This window comes from Oryzias melastigma, linkage group LG19, assembly GCF_002922805.2.
Source record: "Oryzias melastigma strain HK-1 linkage group LG19, ASM292280v2, whole genome shotgun sequence".
Taxonomy (NCBI): domain Eukaryota; kingdom Metazoa; phylum Chordata; class Actinopteri; order Beloniformes; family Adrianichthyidae; genus Oryzias; species Oryzias melastigma.
In genome coordinates, this window is record NC_050530.1 from 15,842,431 (window position 1) to 15,864,834 (window position 22,404).

At 35.7% G+C, this 22,404-nt stretch overlaps 2 protein-coding genes across 3 annotated transcripts; both read right to left on the reverse strand.

The window, feature by feature from the left end:
• Positions 1-1,936: 1,936 nt before the first annotated feature.
• On the reverse strand, positions 1,937-15,949 carry si:ch1073-13h15.3 (inactive all-trans-retinol 13,14-reductase). Of its 2 annotated transcripts, XM_036217183.1 has the most exons (12): positions 15,759-15,949; positions 13,694-13,876; positions 11,439-11,680; positions 11,167-11,362; positions 10,896-11,093; positions 10,701-10,820; positions 10,497-10,635; positions 9,122-9,231; positions 8,850-9,016; positions 8,597-8,756; positions 8,327-8,522; positions 1,937-3,868 (listed from the first exon to the last, which is right to left on the reverse strand). In XM_036217183.1, the coding sequence occupies exons 1-11, from the start codon at positions 15,913-15,915 to the stop codon at positions 8,353-8,355; spliced, it is 1,842 nt and encodes a 613-aa protein (XP_036073076.1). In that variant the 5' UTR covers positions 15,916-15,949; the 3' UTR covers positions 1,937-3,868; positions 8,327-8,352. The 2 variants fall into 2 exon arrangements, with proteins under 2 accessions (XP_036073076.1, XP_024140150.1); XM_024284382.2 differs by lacking the exon at positions 1,937-3,868 and having other exon boundaries at positions 8,081-8,522.
• A 4,134-nt stretch (positions 15,950-20,083) lies between these two features.
• On the reverse strand, positions 20,084-20,915 carry gngt2b (guanine nucleotide binding protein (G protein), gamma transducing activity polypeptide 2b). Its single transcript, XM_024285445.2, has 3 exons — positions 20,686-20,915; positions 20,516-20,604; positions 20,084-20,426 (listed from the first exon to the last, which is right to left on the reverse strand). Exons 2-3 carry the CDS (start codon positions 20,597-20,599, stop codon positions 20,298-20,300), a joined length of 213 nt encoding a protein of 70 aa, XP_024141213.1. The 5' UTR covers positions 20,600-20,604; positions 20,686-20,915; the 3' UTR covers positions 20,084-20,297.
• Between the last annotated feature and the right edge of the window lie 1,489 nt (positions 20,916-22,404).

Genomic DNA, 22,404 nt, shown 5'->3' on the forward strand with positions numbered 1-22,404 from the left:
AAAACCTCTGAAAATTCTCTTTAATATTATACACTTTACTACAGTTTTTACTCTTAATTTAAACAGTGTTTGGATCTATTGCATTTGACATATATCACTTTCACAAATTAATATTCTGAAGGCTTTAATGGTTCCACCGAACATAATTCCAAGATAAGTCCAATTACCTCGTGATCCATTGTAAGTGTTCCCAGTTTTTTTTATATATTATTATAAATATCCTGTTTTTAACCCAAATTTAAAAAATAAAAACATGTGTTGTTTTCTTGGACATAGTTTCTGCAGAGAAGCAGAAGTTCATTAAAAAAATCACCTCTCAGTTGTGGGCGGGACTGTCAGCGCGGAGCAACCCCAGCCCCTCTTCCCCTTACCATAGCTCAGAACTCGGAGCAGAAGCTTATGGTCCACCCAGCATATTTTCTATGTCACAACTACAAGATTTTTCAACTGCATTTTTTGTCTGCTCCTATTTCACAATGATTTGAGTAAAGAAAGAAAAACTAAGAAAGAGAAAAACTCAGAAATAGATTATTTTCTTAGATAAGATAGATAAATTTTATTTAATCTATCTAAATCTTAAATCTGAAATAAATGCATTTTATTCATAAATATCCTCCATAATGAGAAAAAGCTGACAAGAATGTGTTAAAAACACACAAAAAATATTTTCATCAGAGTGGGTCTTCAATAACTAAGTGCAGACTTTGTAAAATTCGGCAAAGTTAAAATAATTGGTGCTTAGTTTTCAATTTCACTCTATCATATTTAGGAAAATGAGTTTAATGGGAGTAAAATTTCTTGGTTATACTTTACAAATGCTCACCATATCATAACATCTGACTGCCCAGGTTTTCATCTTCAACTTATTTGATCTTGTTTTTCATCTAAAGACTTGCAAAATATTGTTTTTAACTTCCTAAAATACAAGATAAGATGGTAATGACATGGTCTTTTTGCTGAAAAGTGTTTTACCTTTGCACTTTTAGGAACATGAATTAGTTTAACATCACTTTTGAACACATGTTGCTTTATATCATTTATTTAGTTTCAGAAATGTATTTTTTCACCATTGTGAGCTATGTGACTAAAGATATAGAGCAACAAAAGGGGATTGGAATTTTCAGAAGACTTTTTTGAGTTTGTGAAGAAAATTAGGTTTAAAAAAGTTTCCAATTTTCAACTTTCTTTCTCCTCACACTGCTAGAAGTTCAAAACAAACCTGAAAATGACCAAACTGCTAATAGAACCAAAGCACTGACTCCTTAAAAGGAAAAATATGACCGTCACTTCTCTAAATTGTGGTGCAGGGGCGCAGAGGTCAAAGAAAACCACCATCAAGCTGCAACGCAGAATTTAATTTGACAGGAGATGAGAGTAATTAGTCCTGAAGAAGCAAAGACCAAAGGGTCTCTTAGAGACTCATTCTAATGAAAATGGTGTTTTAGCACTTTATTGTACCATTTTTTCTCATGATGGAGGAAATAATTAAAGAATAAAACTGTTTTTCTGAGTTTTACGTCATTCAAATTGTGTTGTATCATGAGCAGATAAAAACCTTCAGTTTGAAAATTGTGTGACACACGAACTGTCATGGGTGAATTCAAAATCCATTTGCAAACAAATAAATCCATTAACGTCTTCATATTACTCATCTGAGCTCTAAAAGCTCTGAAATTGCTCGCCATTTTTGTTAGTTTTGCTACGCTAATGTTAGCTTAGGCTTGTAAGGTGCTATAAGCTAGCAAGAGAGAGTGTGAACAAAGGGCTGATGGGAAATTTGTAGAGGAAGATCCACATCTACTCTGCAGAAAATCTGTCTAAAAAAACGACACAGGGTTTGGGATTTTGGTTAAAAACTGCTAAATCATAATTAAAATACCACTGAGAACGATTTATACTAGAAAAACTATAGTTGGAGTGTGGACTTAAAGGACAAAACAGAAAGGATTCTGGGTCAGTGTCTAATGTGTTTTCCAAATACCTTTTGTAGTTTTTTTTCCTGTTAAAACTCACCTGGTAATCAGCAGCTGATAGATTTGGGTTCAGGATGCTCCCCTTGAAATAAAAGTCTATAAGCTCTGACAGAATACCATACATGTCTTTGATGCCATTAAATTCCTTCAATTGTTTTTTTTTTTTTCCTTTTCTTTTTAATGTTATAGGAATATTGTTTTAACAGAAATAAACTCCAATGTTGCACCAGTAGCAGGTCAGAACCTGAAGGATGCCACCTTCTGGTCAAATGCTTCCCACATCTCTGTGAAGTGGAACAGCAAACATCTGGTGTGTGTCAAGATCAAGAGCCGAGCATGTCTCAGCAAACTGTAGAGCAGAAAGAAAAACCTGGAGAAGGTGTGAGGAAGAGCAGGACTCAGGAAACCAGGAAAGGTCCATTTTAAAACCAACGGATGTCATTTGGTCACGTTAAGTTTATCTAAAGACAACAAGTAAGATTGTTTTGTGTCTTCAATGCTGATAAATCTGGAAGATAGAAGATCCAAAGATCTGTCGAGTGTGTTCAGAAACCACCGAGAGCTGTCTCTGATCACATCAAAACCCACTCTACTGTCAGGGGCAACTGAAAAAAAGCAAAAGCAAAAAAAAAAAAGACTCAAAGATGAATTGAAATTAGCTATTTTCAAGCATTTTCCGCTGAAGGACTCAGTTTTTACTTCATATTTACACAAATGGATAGTTTTGCATTGCAAACACAATAGCCGAGCAAAACTTTAGGGTTTCATTTTTTCTTTTTCAAGTTCAGATGCTTGCAAATTTCTTCAAAACTCCAATCCATGAACTGCACATTTCAAATTGAACCTTTATTTTGAAAAGTTTGCAGCTTTCTTGCTTCACCTGAGTAAGAAACTTAATCCAACAAATATGTGTCACTTTTAAATACATGGGAAACAATCCAATCTGCTTTCGTTTGATGGCACGATTCATCTCTGAGAGGATCAGACACCAGTGGAAACCGAGCTTTTCTCTGTTGCCTGCCTTTGTCTTGCCTGCTCTGATCCAAATTCCAACATGAATCATAATTTATAAGTGAGGAGCAGCCTTGCAGGGAAATCCAGCTGGGAAGGATAGAAGTGTGTTGGGGCACACGTCACCACGGGGTTTTAAAGGGGAAAGCTCTTATTCTGAAGGTCCCGTCTTCTACTAAATCCTTGACATTATGGATTTGTGTAAAACAATCGTCGAATCCATAAACAGTTTTTAAAATTAAAGAGCATTTAAATTGAAAGTTAGATCTTTCAAAATGTGAGATAAAAGCTCAAAAGCGATCAAAAAGGCTGCCAGCATCCTGTGATTAGGCTTCCACAGGACAGCTGGAAAATGTGAACATGGAAGTACAGACATGTCTGAGAGCTAAGAGTCTGTGTCGTTTCAGAGCAGGACGTTTGGAGGAATATTTCAAAACTGTTTCGATGTTTGCATGGTTTTACTGTATGGACTTGCTCTGTGTCGGTCTATGACGGATTTTCTGGCAAAAGGGGAAAAAACTGCGGAAAAGCAAGGAAATAGTTCTCAAAACTGGCCCAACCTTTTCCCCCACAGAGGAGAATTCACCTGTAATCTCTTTTTTCACTTCAGTAAAACACACTTCAGTAAATCTTCTGACTTAAGTGGAACATTTGCTTCAATTTTATTAAAGTTTGAAGGCTGGAAGGTTTGATTTTTCCTCCCAGCCTTTTTCCTTTATCTGGATTCACCTGTTTCTTCAGGCCGTCTTCCTGTCACCAATATATATATATATATAAATGTATATGCTCTTCTTCTCTTTTGTCAGCCTGGTTGCAGCTGCAGCTGTTGGCTCAGCCTGAGCTGTGGGAGGCAGCGGCAGGCCAAAGGGGAGGAGCTTCAACATCTGGAAAAGAGGAAAATCTGGCTGAACGCAGAGACGACGTGAAAGCACACTGAGCCAATCCTGCTGCCACATTGTGACTTAATTTGACAAAAACACGCTCTAAAAAGTGTAAGCTAAGCAGAAGATTGTAGTTTCTGTAGATCTTTCGTCCTTGTCGTGTCTTAAAGCAGTGGAAGACGTGAAACCCTGTGGGCCTCTCCATGTGAGATCGAGTTTAAACATGTGGGAACCGCCTACAGGAGAAAACACAGAGGAGGGAGGTCCAAGTTCTGCTTCTGCTGGTCAAAAGAGCCCTAAAATTCTCTTTTAGCATCCAGCTTTGGTTTCTGCTGATACCACTTGATCGACTTTATCCTCTATAATTACGATGCTTTAATCTCAGCAAAAAAAAGAAACATTTCACCTTTTTTTTTTAGAGTCCATCAAAGATTCTTGAATGTATTTAAAAGTATTTATATGTCACGGCACCACAGAGAGGAAAACAGAAACAGATTATTTTCAGAAACAAGTTAATCGAGCCAAACGCGGATTTAAAAGTACTTTTGGGGAAACAAACCTCTAAAACCTGGGATTAAATTACTTATTTTTTCAATAATTTTGTCTTCAGAGCTGAATTCCACTTCACTTTGTATTGTAATTAAAATGTTTGTACAGCATCAACAATCCATGCATTTTCTTAATCTACTATTTCCCTTTTGGGGTCACAAGGTTGCTGGAGCCTATCCCAACTCCTGTTGGGCAATGCTGGGGTATATTCCGTACACGTCGCCAGTCTGTCACATGGCCACACACTTACGCACACTTTAAAGTCCCCAATGAACCTATGAAGCATGTTTTTGGACATGGGGAGAACATGCAAACTCTACACTGTGAAGTCCCAGCCGGGGTTCGAACCCGAGATTTCTCCATGTGAGCCGCTAACCACTGCGCCACCGTGCAGCCCTGAACTGCATCCTCTGTTGTTTATTTTTTAATCTTTAAATATGAACATTTAACTATTAGCTCTCATATAGAACCAAACAGTTTGGAAAATTGGTGAACGTGATCCTATTTGCACAACTTTATTAACACCATTACTTTGATACAATAATATGTCTTAGTCAATTTTTATCAAATATTTAAATTGCATTGATGTGATTATAAGGGTTGCCACACACATTTTTTACCTCACCAAACCTCTGTATTAGTCAAATACTTTACTGCTGTTACAGTGCATTATGGGTAGTGTAGCCAGTAGCCAGAAATGCCTCTTTTGATGGAATAAATTCCTCAAGAATCTATTCCAACGTTTGTGTGATCCGTAGGAGGGAGGACGGGTTTAAGTAAAGCTTTTGTTCAGCAGCTGACTTGCAGCTTTAGAAGGATGCAGATGATGATGAGTGTGTAGAGCTCCCTCTTCTGTCATCAGCTGTTCAGGGGAAATTCAGAAGGAAAATTTGACCAAAAAATGGTTCAGATTATCCTTTTGTGATGCACTTATGGTTCATTTGACGTCAAAATTAACATAAAGTTGACAAAACTAGGACTATAATTAATTAGGGCTGGGTATCGGTTATAATTTCCAGAATCGATTCGATTCGATTATTTCGATTCTTCCATTCAATTCATTTTTTAGTTTACAAATTTATACACATTTGTTTAGAAATACATTAAACATCTACTATTTAATTGGAATATATTTATATTAATCTGATACAGTTAACACATTGTAAAATGTATTAATAAAATAATGAGATTGTTAATAACATACAGTGTTATATATATTCTCTAAAGGATTTTTTTTTCTAATAAAAATGTTCAGATCATTAACATTGTAAACATTGTTCTGCTTCTCCTAGAGGACGTTTCAGTTTGGCCTCTAGGTGGCGATCGCGTTATAGAAGTACACTTTATTCAAGAAGAAGACAACAGTATGAGGGAAGAAAACTACGTTTTAGACCACAAATAGTTACTTTAAAAATTGTTTCCTTTAAAGAGTTTGAAAAATGAATTCCTGTAAGTAAATAAAGATGTTCATTTAGTCAGCAATGTATTTTTTTGGTCAACTGGACGCTAGCATTAGCCGTCCTATGGGAAATTTTATTGAGCGTTAGCATCAAGCTAGCAGACTTTAGCTTTATGTTCCAAAATAATTAATATCTTTTGTGAATTGATTATTGATCTATTGAGCTTAAATCGATTCAAATCGATTAATCGATTTTTTCAACCCAGCTCTATAATTGGTGGTATTTCAATTTGATAGTAACTTGTGATTTTTTTTTAAATATTAAATCAGTTTAGTAGTATTACAGCCGTGGATGTATTTTTTTTTCTTTTTTTGTCTAGGGATATGATACTTGCTCCGATCCTGGACGAGCCCCCAATTCGTGTTACGCCTCTTTTTGGTGTTTTGATCATTTAAAGTTGAGGCGAACATCAATTTTATGTTATCCTCCTATAGATCAAAAGGAGCATAACAAGTGGGTTCATAAACTTTGCATCTCAACTTGTGGGAAATATGTAAATTTTACAATAAAAAATACAAAAAAGTGACTTTCTTAGTAAAAAAACAACAGAAATTTGAGTTTTAAAATTCAGTAAACATCCCTCTTTAAAAACCACAAAGTACAACTTATCCAAAAAAAAAAAAAAAAAATTGTTTCAACTGAACTAAATGAGTGGCTTCCCCAGCCAAGCAGCAGACAGGCCGACTCCCAGGACACGTCACTTGGAAAAAAGTGCAAAAACAGTCTCATTTGTGAACTGGCTAAACCAAGTTTAGATTGGTCTCTGAGTCAAACCGAGTACACGTAGGAGTCCGTTTGTGAGGCTGTGGTAATTATAACCTTTAACCTCTTAAACCTGGCGCCCACATGTGTGGACATCACAGTTTGGGTTACCACAGTAGTTAATTCTGCTTAACTGGATTCCTGTCAAAGACTTTATTTCCAACTATGAAAAGATAAATCACTTGTGTTTACATATAGATGCTAAATTAAGTTCATTTTTGAGCCAAATTGGTTTGACGCATTTTTGCATCAATAGGGCCAAAAGGTTAAAAGGTTAATTTACTAAACCAAAGAGGCAATATTTAGCCTCTACTAATGTTTTCAAGTTTAAATATTTGTATATTCCTAAAAGAAAAGTCTAAAGTAGTAAAAATAACTTCATTTGGTTTCAACATGAGTTTTCCTGGTCTTTAAAAGAAGAAGGATGGAGGCTAACGGAGGGAAAAAAACTCCCTGACTTCCCACTGATTCCCTCACAGAGGATTCATTCTTCTCCTCAGATCCCCTCAGTCATCCCCTGTTGGCCACGGTTTGTCGGCCAATCTGCCCAACGTTTACTGAGGAAATGTTCACTTAGTGCAGGAAATCTGAGGTTTCACCCTGAACGTTTGATTCCAGCAGAAAGGCAAACAACAGCAGGGTTACGAGTCAGGTCAGAACAACATAGGTGGGAACTAAACCCGGAGGACTGTTGAGTCCTCAGCTCACCTGTGAGGGATGTTCACACCGACAGGAAAAACTAGGTTATTTTCACCTTATATTTGATTTGTTTTCAGCATTTGAATAAATGTAAAAAAAAAATATTAATTTCCCAGAAAATAATACAGTAAAACCAGTATTTTTCTTAGGTTCCTTCAAATTAAAAGCACAAAAACAATTAAACTATAGTTTGTGTTTAATAAATATGTATATAAGAACCTGTTTTAAGTTACTAATTATTTTTTTTAATACAGTGGCAAATTATGGACTAATCTGTTGTGTGTCTATGACCTTTTTTTAACCCTTCAGCAACTACATGGAGAGAAAATAAATAAAAATAAATGTTTATTGCCTTGTAATAGTAATAAACCAATTTTTAAAAAGTATGTTTTCTAACTTTATGTTATAGCAGTGTGCTGATTTGCTTTTCAGTGCATAAAATGACTATTTAAATTGATGTGCGACACATAATAGAGAAAACAACCATTGTTTTCTGAAAATTAAAACAACAAACTACACTTTGGGGGGGGAATTTTATTTTTTTATTTTATTTTTTTGTAACAAATACAATCTTTTTTAAACTACATTTTATCCATCTGCTCCTGATTCACATCAATTTGAATAAAAAATACTCCAAAAATGCAATTTTAAGCTTAATTATATATATATATATATATATATATATATATATATATATATATACAGTATATATCCTCCATCTTAATAAAAATGTCACAAAAATATATGTTAAAAAAAACACAATTTTCATGGTTTTATTATTATTCAGGTTTTCATTTAACAGGAAACCCCATTGAGATTAGATTTCTTTCTTAAGGGAGGTTGTACATCAAAACTAACATTTTGACAGCTCTAAATTTACTGTATTATTAGCCTAAACATACAAAATAAGCATCCTCGTTGACATAAGTCAGTGCAATATTCCTAATTCATCAATATTCCATCTTAAAAAGTCTGTGTTAAATTTCCTTACTGTCCTGCAGGGAATCAATGCAGTTGTCACTGCAGCTTCTTCTTGGCCAGCTGGGCCAGCTCTTTGGCTTTTCTCCTCTTCAGCTTCTTTTTCAGGAGAAGCAGATCAATATAGACGATGTGATCCAACACTGTGGAGGCGCAGAGGAGTCCTCCATGAAGAGCACCGGCTATTCCGCAGCTGAACACATCTTGGCCTTAAAGAGACAATAAAAGCTTTAGTTTGGCTTTGCTTGTGTTTCAAACTCGTAACAACATAACTCTTTCACACCTGAGATGTAGAGGTTTTTGACAGGGGTGCTGCACCTGTTCTTGACCACCGCCTCGGCGTGAAAACGCTCCAGATTGTGCTCTGCAGAGTACATGGCTCCCCGCTGAGACCCCAAGTAGTGTGTGTTGGTGAGTGGGGTAGCCACATCCTGGAACACCAACTGGAAAAATCATGTGAAAATTTAAATTCAAATTCTGTCAAATCACAACTACAAACGAGAAGTGTTTTAGGTAAGAAAAATTACTGATCCCACCTTATCTTTGATTTTGGGGAATAAAGTGCAGGCCCAATCAAAGAGGTTTTTAGCAAATCTCATTTTGTAGTTATGGTATTCATCCCCCCTTTTGCGCACAGTTGTGTCCTTCCAGTCCTCGAACCATTCATACTTAACCATGGTGAGTATGGTCATGCAGGATTTTCCTGTAGGAGGACAGAAATCATTACTTTCTGAATATTCAAACCAAGTTTTTTTTATGTATTTCTTCCCAGCCTCTACTATTTTTTGTGGAAAAGAAGTCACGGTACCTGGGTGCCGTAATTTGGCCTCTGGATCTTTGGCTGAAGGTACTGTGACAAACATCATTGGGATGTTGTCGGGGGCTTCGTCTTTGCTTAAAGCAAAGAATTCATCCATCCTGTTAGAAAAAGTCAGGAAAATTAAAGCTGTGAGTGGCATTGTATGTGCTACCCACACTCTTTGGCTTAGCAGCCGCTTCAGGCTCTTCACTGACAAATTCATGACCAAAAAAAAAAAAAAAACTTTTCAAAATGGCGGCCTTTCTGATGGTTTTACCTCCATAGCAACCATTTTATTTTTTGGTCGCCTTGAGGTAACGGACAGGTCTGAGTCATTTTCAGAAGAATCGGTAGAAGTAGATTTTTAGATTTCCCTAGCAACAGAGATTTTTTGGTAACCACGCTAACATTTCTAAAACTTTCATGTCCAATGTCATTTCATTTCATTCGGCTTGAGCCAGGGATTCATGTAAGGAATTTTTCAGATTGTAAAAATGCACTTTTGCTAGCTTATTGCAACAAACGCCATATACAAAATCTGCCAAAACCCAAGTAATGATGCTCAAGGAGTTGGAAGGAGTTTGAGATGATTAAAAATGGCGACTTTCTCCCGAGGTCAAAGGTCAGTGAAACTGCATGTGTGTGTGTGTATGTTGGAAATTTAATGAAGAACAATAAAAAAAAAATAATAATTTCCCATATTATGGGAGAAACATGAAAATCAACAACATTCCCACTTTGCCACAAAATGGCCGCCAAGCTGTAGGTCCTGGTGCCATCCCACAATATTTTAAAACTTCCTCAACTTGTGTGTTTTGGTTTTGTTGGATTTTGAAATACGCTTTTGAGCCACTCAAGAAGGTTTTTGTAGAGAATCTAGTATCATCCGATTTGTGAGTGCGTAACTCTTTCTTTGTAACTTGTGTCTGCCTATTTCTGTGTAACTTTAGATTTGTGTGTGCATTATTCATGATTTGTATCTCATACAATACACTTTCTGTCAATTGTGTATTCGCTTAAGCAACATACAAGTTACAAATCAAGAATAATGCACACACAAATCAGATTCTCTCCATAGATTTCGGCCCTATTAGAGGGTTTCTCCCACTGTGATGTCATCATTATTTTAAGTTGGGGGGTTTAATCATATCTAATATTCATTTTCACCTGGTATTAGTAGTGCGCCAATTTTAGTGAGCCTTGAATTTGTGGCTTGGATGAAATATTTAATATGAGTGGCCTCGCAAAAGCCAAAAAACGTTAAAATAAAATATTTTCTGCCTTTTTTAAGGGGAATGTTTGATAAAAAAAAAGTTCCCCTGCAGGAAGTTTACACTTTTGTTATGCAACAGCACCCCCTTGAGGCTGCCCTCAGAATACTCACGACTTGTCCATATCATTGTCCTTGTACAGCCAGAAGTTAGTGGACACCAGGCCCAGCTCCTCCTCAGTTCCGTCAAAGCCAGAGAAGACCAAAAGTGACCCTCTGCCGTGTTTCATCATGTTCAGTCTGTCCTGGATCTCTAATAAAAATGTATATTAACACATTTTTGGACAAACCAGTTTTAAAATCCATCAAGCTGCTCACCCTGCTTGACTTGAATCTCTGGAGGGAGCAGTTTCTCGAAGGTGGTGAAGACGCCGCAGTTTGAAACCACCACAGGAGCACGAACCTCCACCTCTTCCGGGCCTCTCCTCACCTTCACTCCTGCCGCACGGCACCAACAGAACATCTTAGCTCCAGAACACCTCTACACTTCAATGGAATTGAGAAGTTTCACACCGTAAGCCGCCCCCTTGTCATCAACCAGGATCTGAGAGACAGGAGCTCGGACTAAACAGTCCCCGCCGTGCTTTTGGATGGTGCGGATGATGTGGAACGCGATCTCGCTGGCACCGCCTTTGGGGTAGTAGGCGCCACGTTTGTAGTGGTGGAACAGGAGGGCGTTGATCAGAAGGCTGGAGTCTTTTGGAGGAACACCTGCATGGATTCAGAAAAACTTCCAGTTTACAACATATCTTAGGTCTTTAAATCTGCACGTTTGAAAGCCTACCATAAAAAAAGTAGGAAAAGAGGACTTGTAGATCCTTGTTTTTGGTTAAATTGTTCACAAAATCCGTTGCACGTGTGCCTGAGAGACGGAAAACAGGAGACACCAGGTTTGCAATCCCAGATTTGAGCAGGAACAGAGACAGCCACTGAGGAATCAGCTTCAGAGTGGCCAGATAGTGAGTTTTCTTCGCTGAGACCTGTTGGAAAAAGAAGGAAAGAAAGTTCTAGAACAGACATTTTGGAAAAAATCTATATCTAGGAGACTATTACTACCTTCATGATTTTGAAGAAAGCCTCGATGGCTTCAGTGTCATCAGGGAACTGTTTCATCAGGTGGGTTTTCATCTCCGTTTTACCAGAGACTATGGTGTACTCTCGTTTGTGGCCTCCCTGGCCGATCACGATGGTGTCAAAATGAGGGTTGAGCTCCTGAAACTCCAGTTGTCCTTCAGAGATCTGGTCAAAGGCGATCCGCAGGAGACTGTTCTCGTGGACCTGACCTATGTAGTGAAGGCCTGGATGGAAGAGAACAGTAAAATAAGGTCAGGGTGGGGACTACCTGCAAAACATATGATACTTTTGAAATAAAAAAAGAGATGATTTCAAAATAAGAGCGCTGACATATGTTAAAGTACATAAACTCAAGGTTGTTTCACTTTCTCTATGATTCAGTTTGATTGATTTGATTCAATTTTTGGGTCACAATTTCGTTTATTTTGTGTATTAAAAAATCAACAACATAAACTTAAAAATTCAGATTTTTAAATTTGATAATAGGCAAAAAAAACAATGAAGGAAATCTTTAAATGGGCATTTACTAAGGTTTATATAATGAAACAATATTTTAAATTTAGCACAACAACTTATAAAACAATATTAATATATTTCAATGTACTAAGGAACATTGTATATTCCATATATGTAAGTAATATATATTTTTCAGTATACTAAAATACAGCAATTATTGCCATTTTCATACATGGTAAAGCAATATATTGTGATTCATACAGAAATTTCATATTTCAAAATATATGAGTAAGTTGCTGATATATTGAAATATATTTATTAATGTCTATGACATAATTGCCATAAAATATTTATGTTTCACTACAATTCGATCCAATGGTGTAACACAAAGTTTAGTTTTAAACCAAACTTTTTTTTTTAGGTATTGAGCCACAAATTAGTTGCTTCAATACTTATGATTCATCAAGTAATTTTTGAAATGTGTTTTTTATTTTACTAATGCCAATCTTAAGAACTAGAAATGTTACTTTACTCAAGGAACTAGCTCATAGATGAGTATTACTGTCATGATCCAGCTTCGGTTTTGTCATGTTCTGTTTTCTCTGTCAGTCTCACCATGTTCAGGTTAATCATCCACTCCTGCCTTAATTTAGTTAATCAACCTCAGTATTTTAAGTGTCTGGTTTTAAGGTCATCATTGTCAGGTCATCTGTTCTGTCATTTTTGGTCTCTTTGGGTATTTGTCATGTTTTGGCTAATTAAATGTTTTAAGTTCCTGTCACTAAGCCTGGTCTCCCACGTTTGGGTCTTTCATCCAGAATTCCTCACAGTTACTCAAGTAAAAGTTTTGATTTTGTGCTGCATTACTTAAAAAAATTTAAGTTTTTATTCAAACTTGGTGAACATTTAAAATTAGCACCAACAAGATCATCATCAGCGAGTTAAGGATTGTATCAAAATTAAACACACACCCCTGAAAATTTACTGATAACTGCATCATTTCCTGTTTGTCTGTGAATATTTTTGGCATGTTAAAGTAAAGTTGTTTGTACTGTGTACCCAGTAATGAAGCCGTAGTTTTTGTTTTTTGGTTTGTCTATTATTTGATTAGAAAGTAGAAATACACAACTAACTTTCATTTATTTATTTACATTTGAAAAAAAAATGTTTTAATATACATTTTGGTTTCCTTTAAACTGTTTTATTGTGTGAAAAAACGTATTGTTGGACTTTACACGTCATAAAGTAAATCACTACTTCCTTAAAAATGTCTTAATAGCACAGCTACTTTTTTATTTAATCCTATACTCAGATAAATGTGTGCCCTTTATAGTAAAAACATGGAAAGAAACCTCAAGCAAGTCATTGTAATATTTAATAAACTTTTTTTTTTTTTTTATCAGCGATGAAAGTGAAAACAAAATGTGTCTTTTTGTCATTTTGAAATGATATTTAAGCATACACATATTTAAAAAATAAACAAAACTGAAAAATATGTTTTTTTATATTTAGCAGGGGGGAAAACGCAAAGTGAAAATTTGATTTTTTGTGTGTCAATACCTGGGATTTTATTAAATATTTCAGCTGTTTTATCTTTTAATTTTTTATATTTAGAACTCATGAAACTTGCTTTTTTTTACCCTTTTTATTGACTTGTTTTAAATATGTACTTCTGTTCAGAGAAAATGTTTTCTCCTCACTAATAATTTGATTTTTTTTGTTAAAAAGAAATCTCTATTCTTCTAAAAAGAAAGTCCATCATGACCCAACAGTAAACTCACCAACGTCAAACTCAAAGCCCTTCTCTATGTAGGTGTGGCAGCAGCCTCCCGCCTGGTCGTGCTGCTCCAGAACCAGAACCTTCTTCCCAGCTTTGGCCAGCGTGGCTGCTGCTGTCAGTCCACCGATTCCACTGCCGATCACGATCACATCCAGGTTCTCCGGCACTTTGTTAGCACTAAAACCTGGAGAGCAAAAGCCTGATGTTGACGGGCTCACCTTATAGTGTTTATGTGACAGAGGACAGTGTGTTATAATGGCAGTTACTGTTAAAAATGGTAAAACATGGAGTGCCACAAGGCACCTGCTTAGGCCCACTTTTATACACACAGTATACATGTGAGTACTAAGAATTTTTGCTGATGATACAACATGAGACCTGGCTGTCAAGAAAGTAAAAAAAAAACCTTGAACCATAAATTTTAGGAACTGAATGAGATGTTGGTGGTGTGCAGTTTGCATGTTCTTTTCATGCATGCGTAGGCTCCTCCCACAATCCAAAGACATGCTCCATAGGTTCATTCTTAGTATTCACTTAAAAATTCTGAGTCTGAAGTGAATTTGTGAATATTTTTATAATCTTCACTGTACAAACTTTTTGTATAATGTACTGTTATATGTTGATTTTTGACCGGGACACCAAAGAATTAATAAAAAATAGTACCCACCGTGTTGGAAGCTACTGGGAATTCCTGTGTTTAACTTCTCACAGTTATCATAATCGACATGATATGTTATATAACTCAGTCTGAAGGTTGACTTGTGTTCTTTTTGTCGGTCATAAACTCTGAACGAGGTTGGTCTGACTGTCTTATCTGAATCGAATTTAGATAAAAAGCCAGAATGAATGTTTTACTGCACTTATGCTTATTTAGGATCTGACCTACTTTATGGCACAGAATAAGCATAGTTTCCTAAAACGATTTTTTGAATTGAAAAAGATACTTATGGTCCGAGAAAGTCAAAATGACAACTAAAAAAATTGAATTTTTTTCAGATTCATATTTTACTGAAATTTCCTCATTTATCCAAAGACTTTTTTTGTGAATAATTATATGAAGAATCAAATCCCCGCTGCTACCTGCGCGTCTGGCACTGGTTCGGTGTGAACGCTAACAGCTGAATGTTCCTGACACTGCGTAGAGCCCGTTCTTGAACGCACCACACCGATGTAAAAGCAGCATGACGTTCACATGTCAATGCGTAAGATTTTAACTCTGTCTTGGGGGTTTGTATACAAAATGTGCGACCATTGACAGAAAAACCAGGTCAAACTTTGACCAATCAGGAACTCAGATTTGGATAGCGTCCTTTTTAAATTCACGAAAGAGCTAACGGTTTGGAAATTGAGTCTAGAGGAGAAATTAATCTTTGTGTAATTCTATGGCACCAAGTCTTTTAAATATCAGAACAGAGCTGTGAAAGAAAAGATTTGCTAAATTTGTGCCGCTTTTACATGTTGTTCCAACTGTAGGTGGCAGACACGCGCTAGTGAACAGTAGAATTAGAAAAAGAAGAAGAAGAAGAAGAAGCCCCTCCTTGCTTGTCTAGTGTGAAAACCATGGACTAAACAAGCGTTTAGCACATTCTGGAGCATCCATCACATGTGTGAGCGTAGCTTAAAGTACAATTTTTTTTCTTTTATTGCTTTGAATATTGAAACCATTGCTACTTTTACTCTTCCATTCTCATTCAGCAGCAGTTTCAGTCTGTTTTGTGCTTGAATGACAGATTTGTGTGGACGTTCTCTTTATTCTTCTACACTTTGGTAAAGCTGGTCATTCGATAATATCAGAGGATGTGTTTTTTTTACAAGTAAAAATATTTCAACACTCACTTTTATGAACATTTACAGTATTAAATATGATTCTGTAACCTTTTAAAATGGTATACTTCCTATGTATGCCTTTTAAAGTCAAGTTTTTTCATTTTTTTGTCAGGTGAACTTAAACATATTTGTCTTAAAAATGCAAATGTGAATACAGGAAGTTACAGGTCGTTACTGACTGGGTATTAAGTGTTTTCTTAATTAGTATTGGAAGCAGTTTCTTCAGTTCGTATCCTTACCTTGCTTGATGATCTTGTCTCTCTTCTTCTGGTCAAACTCTCGAGGTCCAGGCGGTCTCACCGACTCCAAGGAGAAGCCGCTCGGCTTCCCGAACAGGTACCAGTACGTACCAGCTGCCCACACCAGCAGCCACAGCAAGGCAATCAGGAGCCACATGTCTGAACGGAGGAAAGACTGTCTGTCTGCGGGCTGCTGCTCCTTTTATTGTGAGGACCAAAGGTGTGGAGAGGAGTTTGATACAACCAGCAGTAAAGATAAAGGAAGGAGAGACACTTTTCATGTGATGAGAGAGTGACACTGATAAAAGCTGGAAATGTCAAAAAAGTTGTAATTAGTTAAATCCAATTATATATAAAAAATGACACAAAAAGATTGTTGAATGAGTCAAGCTTTATTTAAAAGAACAAACATGCTTACATCTATTGTGCAACCCCACAAACTGTAAGATAAAAATGTGCCTACATTTGATAAATACTATCTATAATTGCTTTTATCTAATAAGGCTATTTAGATAAAGTTCCAATGAAAAAGTCGACTTCAAATGTTTTTATGTTTTTACAGCAGTTGGAATGAGAGAAACGGCTGAGTTCCAGCACTTCAGATGAGAAACTAACCAGGTTTTGGTCACAGTCACTGAAACAAAGAAGATTCTGGCTGCAAACATCAACCGTGACACAGAGCAGGAGTCTTTTTTTATGCAGCTTTTCGAGGCGTGAAGGTTTCTCTGTCCAAGGCTGCAGCAACCTTGTTTGTTGGTGTTTATCTCTCAACCAAACGGCTGCATCAGCAAAATGTGAATGAGCGACGCCATGCTGACATTGAACGTACTGCTTCTGAGATAATGTTGATTCTCTGGAGACAAAAATCCATCTTCTGAAGGAACCAGCAGAGCTTTCTGCCTCCTTTAAGCCCAGTTTTGGATCCACGCCCATGAAAATTGTGTCATATCAAGATGGAGGACATATATAAAGGAAATTAAGATTAAAATGGCATTTTTCAAATTGTTGTGAAGACAAAAAAAATGCTGTCAGAATAAGACACTTGTGACATAAAAGCACAATCTTCAATTTCATTCGGATGCATCAATTTGCAGACAAATACGTCTTTGTTATCATTATCTGAGTTGGCATCTGGCTCCAAACTGTACGGCTGGATAGCTGCAATATTGCTCGGCATTTTTGTTGCACCAGTAATGTTAGGTTGTGGTGATCGGGCTGGAAGCTAGCGGGATGATGGGAAGGGGGCGGGCTTAGACGCCACGACTTAGAAGTGAATTTCTAACTAATTATTGCTGCTCTTTGTCCTAGGAAAACTACACAATTTTGGGGGATTTTGGCAAAAATAAACAAAATAATTAGAATTAAAAAAACTACTGGGAACGCTTTCAAAATAAATCATAAAATGATCGGACATTATACAGATTTTGTGTTTGTAATGGTGTAAAAACTGAACCTAGAAGCTCTGACCTTGAAGAATTATCACATTTTAATTCCAGTTTCCAAAATAAGGAAATATTTTTAGTCACTTCAGAATCCTGATGATTCTGAGGATCACAGATTCTTTCAGTTGGAGAATTTGAAGGTGAAAACAGAAGCTGCCTCTCAATGTTAAGTCTCTCCAAATCCCCACATTGCAGAAACTGAACCTTAAGAAAGTAAAAAAAAAAAACTATTGTTTCCAGAAAAACAATTTTAATTTCAATCTTACAAGAAAAAATAATCGTATTAAGAAAGATTTCAATACCAAAATAATCTTAATTTAAGAAAATATGTCTTGGTAATTAAAATACATTCTTTTAAAAGAAAAATTCTTGGAAAGACGACCTTTCTTAACCCATGTCAGATTTTTTTAGAATTATTAATTTAGTACTTATTTCTCAGAGGCTGTTTTTTTGCAATGCTGCGTCTTTTTTCCGTATAAATTAATAATAATTTACAAATACTGCTGTTTAATCCCTCTGACAATCCCAGTGTCTTCTCGTTTCATGGACTCTGTTCTTGGACTTTGCTTTGATGTTGCATTATTTCCTGTTTTCTGCTGACTTTGCAGAGCGTACAGATAACACAAACATGTCACAGTCAACTGAACTTCTGAATGGAAACCTTTCAACTGGACTTTTTTTGTTCATCTCCTCCTGATGATCTTATCATGTTGCTTCAGTTCTGGTTCTGCTCTCTAAGCCTCAGTGGTTCATCCATGGACTCTACTGACTGAGATCTGACTCCGGAGCTTCTTAGGTTCTTAACATTTCAAATCTCATTTGGACTATAATTGGATAACTTAAGAAATGCCACAACCAAATTATGCCCAGATTAGTCATTTTAGTGGGGAATATTTTGAAAAACTGCAAAAAGAGGCAGCTGTAAAACAGGAAAGGAACACTAAAACTGTGTCTGTGCAGCAAGTCGTTGTTACTTAACACATAATTTAATTATAAGAACCTAAAATCTTGAAACAAGGATTTCTACATAAGCACTTAAAAGGAAAAACAAGGTAAAAAAAATAATAGAATTACTTCAAATTCAATGTTATACAGTCCCAAAAAATGTTTTTTAGCTAGTTCTAAACAAGTGTTTGTATTTTTTGAGTTATTGTGGTTTATTTTGATTATAGTGACAAAAACTAATAAGTGGAAACGACTTATTTTAGAACAAAGTGTGAACAAAATGAAAATGCTATCTTAGTAATAGTTTACTCGTCTTAATAAATCATTGTAAAATCTTTAAAACATAAATTTAAACTTCTGTTTCCAAAATAAGGACAATAAATTAGTTATAATAACATCTATAAACTTAAACCAAAAATTACAGAGAAATTTGAAGTTTTTTTTGAGTCTTAAAGTTTTTCTACAGTAAAGGAAAGTAAAAGTACTTTCGTCATTTCTCGATCCTAGCTCTCATTGAGACGAATAAGTCTCAACCTTTGAGAAAAACATGGAGAGGTGTAAAGCAAAGAGAACTTTCACCCTTGTCAAATTTCTTGAATTTCTAAAAACGAATTTTGAAAAGATATTTTTTTTTGCATTGCAATTTGTGAGAATTGACTCAAGTTTAGTTTTCAAGAGCATCTCTATGGAGCTACAGTGGGGCCAATATTATTTGAAACCCGAATAAAACAAATGGAAAAAAATGTTGGTGTTTGGCCCCCCAAAAAATGCAAATGTCTGAAACTTTTTGCTATTCTAAAATAAACTGAAATATTTTCAGCTTCGAATGTTCTGTTTTATAGGTTTAAAAACTCAAAAATTCCATTTCAATATTTTTTTTCAGTTTCAACTCTTTTTTGTTTTTAATCTGAAAAGTTTCAAAACTTTTGGCCCCGTTGTGGTGCGTTGGCTAACACGAAGGACCAATCAAAATGGATTTAGTCCTGTGCACTCAATGACATCTCAAACCTCTGTCCTAACATGTCCAATTACTGTCATTTTTAATTAAAAAAATAGATAAAAATATTTTCATTTCCTTGAATTCTAAATTAAACCACTAAAGTGTTGAGAGAACACGTTTTGCATAAACTTTAGAAAGTTTAGGATAAGAAATGTGTTTTTAATTTGGAAGGTTTTAACTTTTTTTTATTAAGGAGAATAGAGGAAAAGAATTCTGCAGTGGATCCATACTCTTCGTGTCATTACAGGTCAAAGAAAGGCTATTATTTTCCTTATTCAAATCATACCTGGTTGATCTATTTTTATCCATATACCTTAACAGAAATGTCTTTTTTCTGTCTTTATGCAGACCATAAACATCTACTAAAATTTATACCCAACTATCAAAGACAACACACAAGACAAAAGTGTTACAAAGGAGTTAGCTTGAATTAATTTAAATTATTTGCAAATATTTTAGCTTTTCGATTCTTTATACTGTTTGTATCCGGATTACCTTTCATTGAAGCTCATCCTGCTTCTAATGGTCCAAAGAAATCGTTTTTTATTCAATATAATTCATTCAAAAAATGGTTAGTGTCCGTTTTATTTTGAAATTATAGTGTCACTTCTTGCCCCTTCAGAGCTTTTCACATTTCCACCTTTTTATCAAACTAAAAACCTCTTTATCTCAATTGCCCGACGCAACAAGCGATGGGATTCGGAGCGACGCTAACGGGATGGAAAGCTGGAAGCAGAAACAGAGATGAAGAGTGAAAATGAGCTTAAAGACTTTGATACAGGAAGAGGCTCAGGAGGCAGAACACAAATCCTATTATGATTTAGATCAAGCAGGAGGACTACTGTGACATTACCCTTCTTTTCACTGGAACAGCAAAAAATAGGTCAGAAATTTGTCCGAAAACACCTCAGAATCAAAAAAAACACAACTCAGTCGAGTGAAAGATTTGAGCTTCTATTTACTGTTAATTACATACAAACATTGATTTAGTTGAAACACTCATTTGTGGAAAAGTTCTATTTCCTGGAAGAAGTTTACTACTGTACATTTTATCTACAAGTATTTAAAAGTACTGCCAAACCAATGCAACCGACTTTTCTTAAAAAAGAAAAATATATTTATATTTTAGACTTTTCCTTGGAAAGCGGTGTGCTATGTTACAGTGCAGCCTCCTTTGTCTCCCTTGTAGGGGTTCTTGTCATCGGGAACTCCTTTGATCAGCGGGTCATTTGGCATCAATCCTTCCACGAAAGCAATTGTGTCCGCACAGTTTTTACTCACCTGTTCAGAAAGATGAAAAATATATATATATTGTATTTTTATTCTGATTCTTTTGACTAAAACTGCTAAAAAAAAGTTGATTTACTCACTGCTGATCTTGGTGTGTTCACTTCCTTCTTCAACTGGTCCAGCTCCATTTTCAGGATTTCTTTATCTGACATATCCCGAGCCATCCTTGCTGCAACAGGAAGTTGATTTCTTGGATTAAAATCTTGAAAATATACAACTTTTTCAAATAAAACCACCTCAGCTGCTTTACCTGTTGAATGGCGGGATCCCCAACAATCAGAGAACTGCTCCTAGGAGCTCAGCATCCGCAGTGTGCTGTCCTCTGCTCTGGTCCCTCCGGAGCACTGACTGATCTGCGCTGTAACACTGCTCCTGATCCGAGCTGATCCCCACTTGTGGCTTTTGGGCGAGGTCGCCACGGGATTGGACCTGATGTCACCAATCCGCCATGATGAGATTAAGCAATCAGCGGCTTTGCGGTCTGATCAGGAAAGAGGAAGATTCGACATTTTCTTCTCAGCAAATAGGACAAACATAGTATGAAGATAATAGGTTTGTGAGCACACATTTAAATGGCAAACATCAACTCTTTGTACCAAAAGTCTCAAAATATTAGAACATTTCTGCTCATATTTACCAGAAACTAGTTCCATCAGCTGTGACCCAATCTTTATTATTTCTGCATTATTTATTACTTTTTCTTTCTGCATTATTTATTACTTTTTCTGTTTGCATATTTAGCTATATTCAGTCTATTTTACTTTATTTTGTTATTCTATTTTACTTTATTTTGTTATTTTACTCCATTTGTGTGCTGTACGGACGCTGGTACCTGAATTTCCCTGAGGACTTCCAAAGGGATTAATAAAGTATTTTCTATTCTATTCTATTCTACTTTACAAAAACACTCCTCTAAAAAATGTAGTTTCGTGGCCATCTTCCATACATGTTTTGTGAATTTTCAGTGGATTTCCATCTCTGTTGAGGTCCCTCTTGCTTTGTTTTCTTTGCTCATTTGTTCTCATAACTATATATATATATATATATATATATATATATATATATATATATATATATATATATATATATATATATATATATAGTTTTCAGTAAAATGTTGGTTTTGTATGGACAGATTGTATTATCAGGGCGCATCAATCCTCATACTGAGGTTGTGCAGCAAACTTTACCTCCTTCTCGCTGCATGGAGCTAATTTAGAACGTACCATTTAAACTAGAATTCCTGTTAATTTAGCATCACCTCAAACAGAAAAAATATAAAATTGGAAATCAAGTCAGGCAAGAAGAGGTTAAACATCCTTCAACAAGCTTTTCTTCAGCTTAGATAGCGAGTGACAAACTCACCTTGGTGCATAATTCACTAACTTTTTTGTACTTTTATTCTTTCTACAAGTCTCTTATCATGTCCTACAAGGATGGAATTGCCATTTTATGATGAACTGATTCCTAAAAGCGCCGGCGCTCAGAAGTTTGGAAACATTTGGGTGATCAATGTCTTCAATATGTTTGGAAACTATGAGATTTCTAAAGGTTTTAGCAGAACTCGTTTGGCAATTTGGTATTTTTTCCATCCTCCATTGCAAATATCTGTTCAGACGGGGATCTTTTAAATTATTGCCAACATCTAGTAATAATTTCAATTGATGTAATTGATTTTCAAGCAATCAAACTACTTGACTTTAGCTAATAATTACTTTATTTAATCAATCAAATGTGACGTGTGTCTTTGTTTTCGTTTGTTTGTTCTTTCATTTTCTAATCAATGCATTCCATTATTTCTGTAATGAGTTTGAAAAATCTGTGTTTTTTGTCCTTTTATGTCTGCAATCAATGCTTCAAATAAACAAGATCAATCAATCAATCAGTTGGAGGACCTAAAGGTGAAAAGGTGTTCAAACAAATTCCCAAAACGCGGATGTGGGAACTTGGTTGTTGTGAAATAATTCAT

Excerpts from the sequence above, each read along its gene's own strand:
- si:ch1073-13h15.3 (XM_036217183.1), bottom strand. The coding sequence starts at position 15,915 with ATGTGGCTCCTGATTGCCTTGCTGTGGCTGCTGGTGTGGGCAGCTGGT. Across the intron at positions 10,821-10,895 it reads TGACAAGGGGGCGGCTTACG|GAGTGAAGGTGAGGAGAGGC; the intron begins GTGTGAAACTTC and ends GCCGTGCGGCAG. Across the intron at positions 9,232-10,496 it reads GACAATGATATGGACAAGTC|GATGGATGAATTCTTTGCTT; the intron begins GTGAGTATTCTG and ends TTTTTCTAACAG.
- gngt2b (XM_024285445.2), bottom strand. The coding sequence starts at position 20,599 with ATGGCTCGGGATATGTCAGATAAAGAAATCCTGAAAATGGAGCTGGAC. Across the intron at positions 20,427-20,515 it reads TGAACACACCAAGATCAGCA|GTGAGTAAAAACTGTGCGGA; the intron begins GTGAGTAAATCA and ends CTTTCTGAACAG.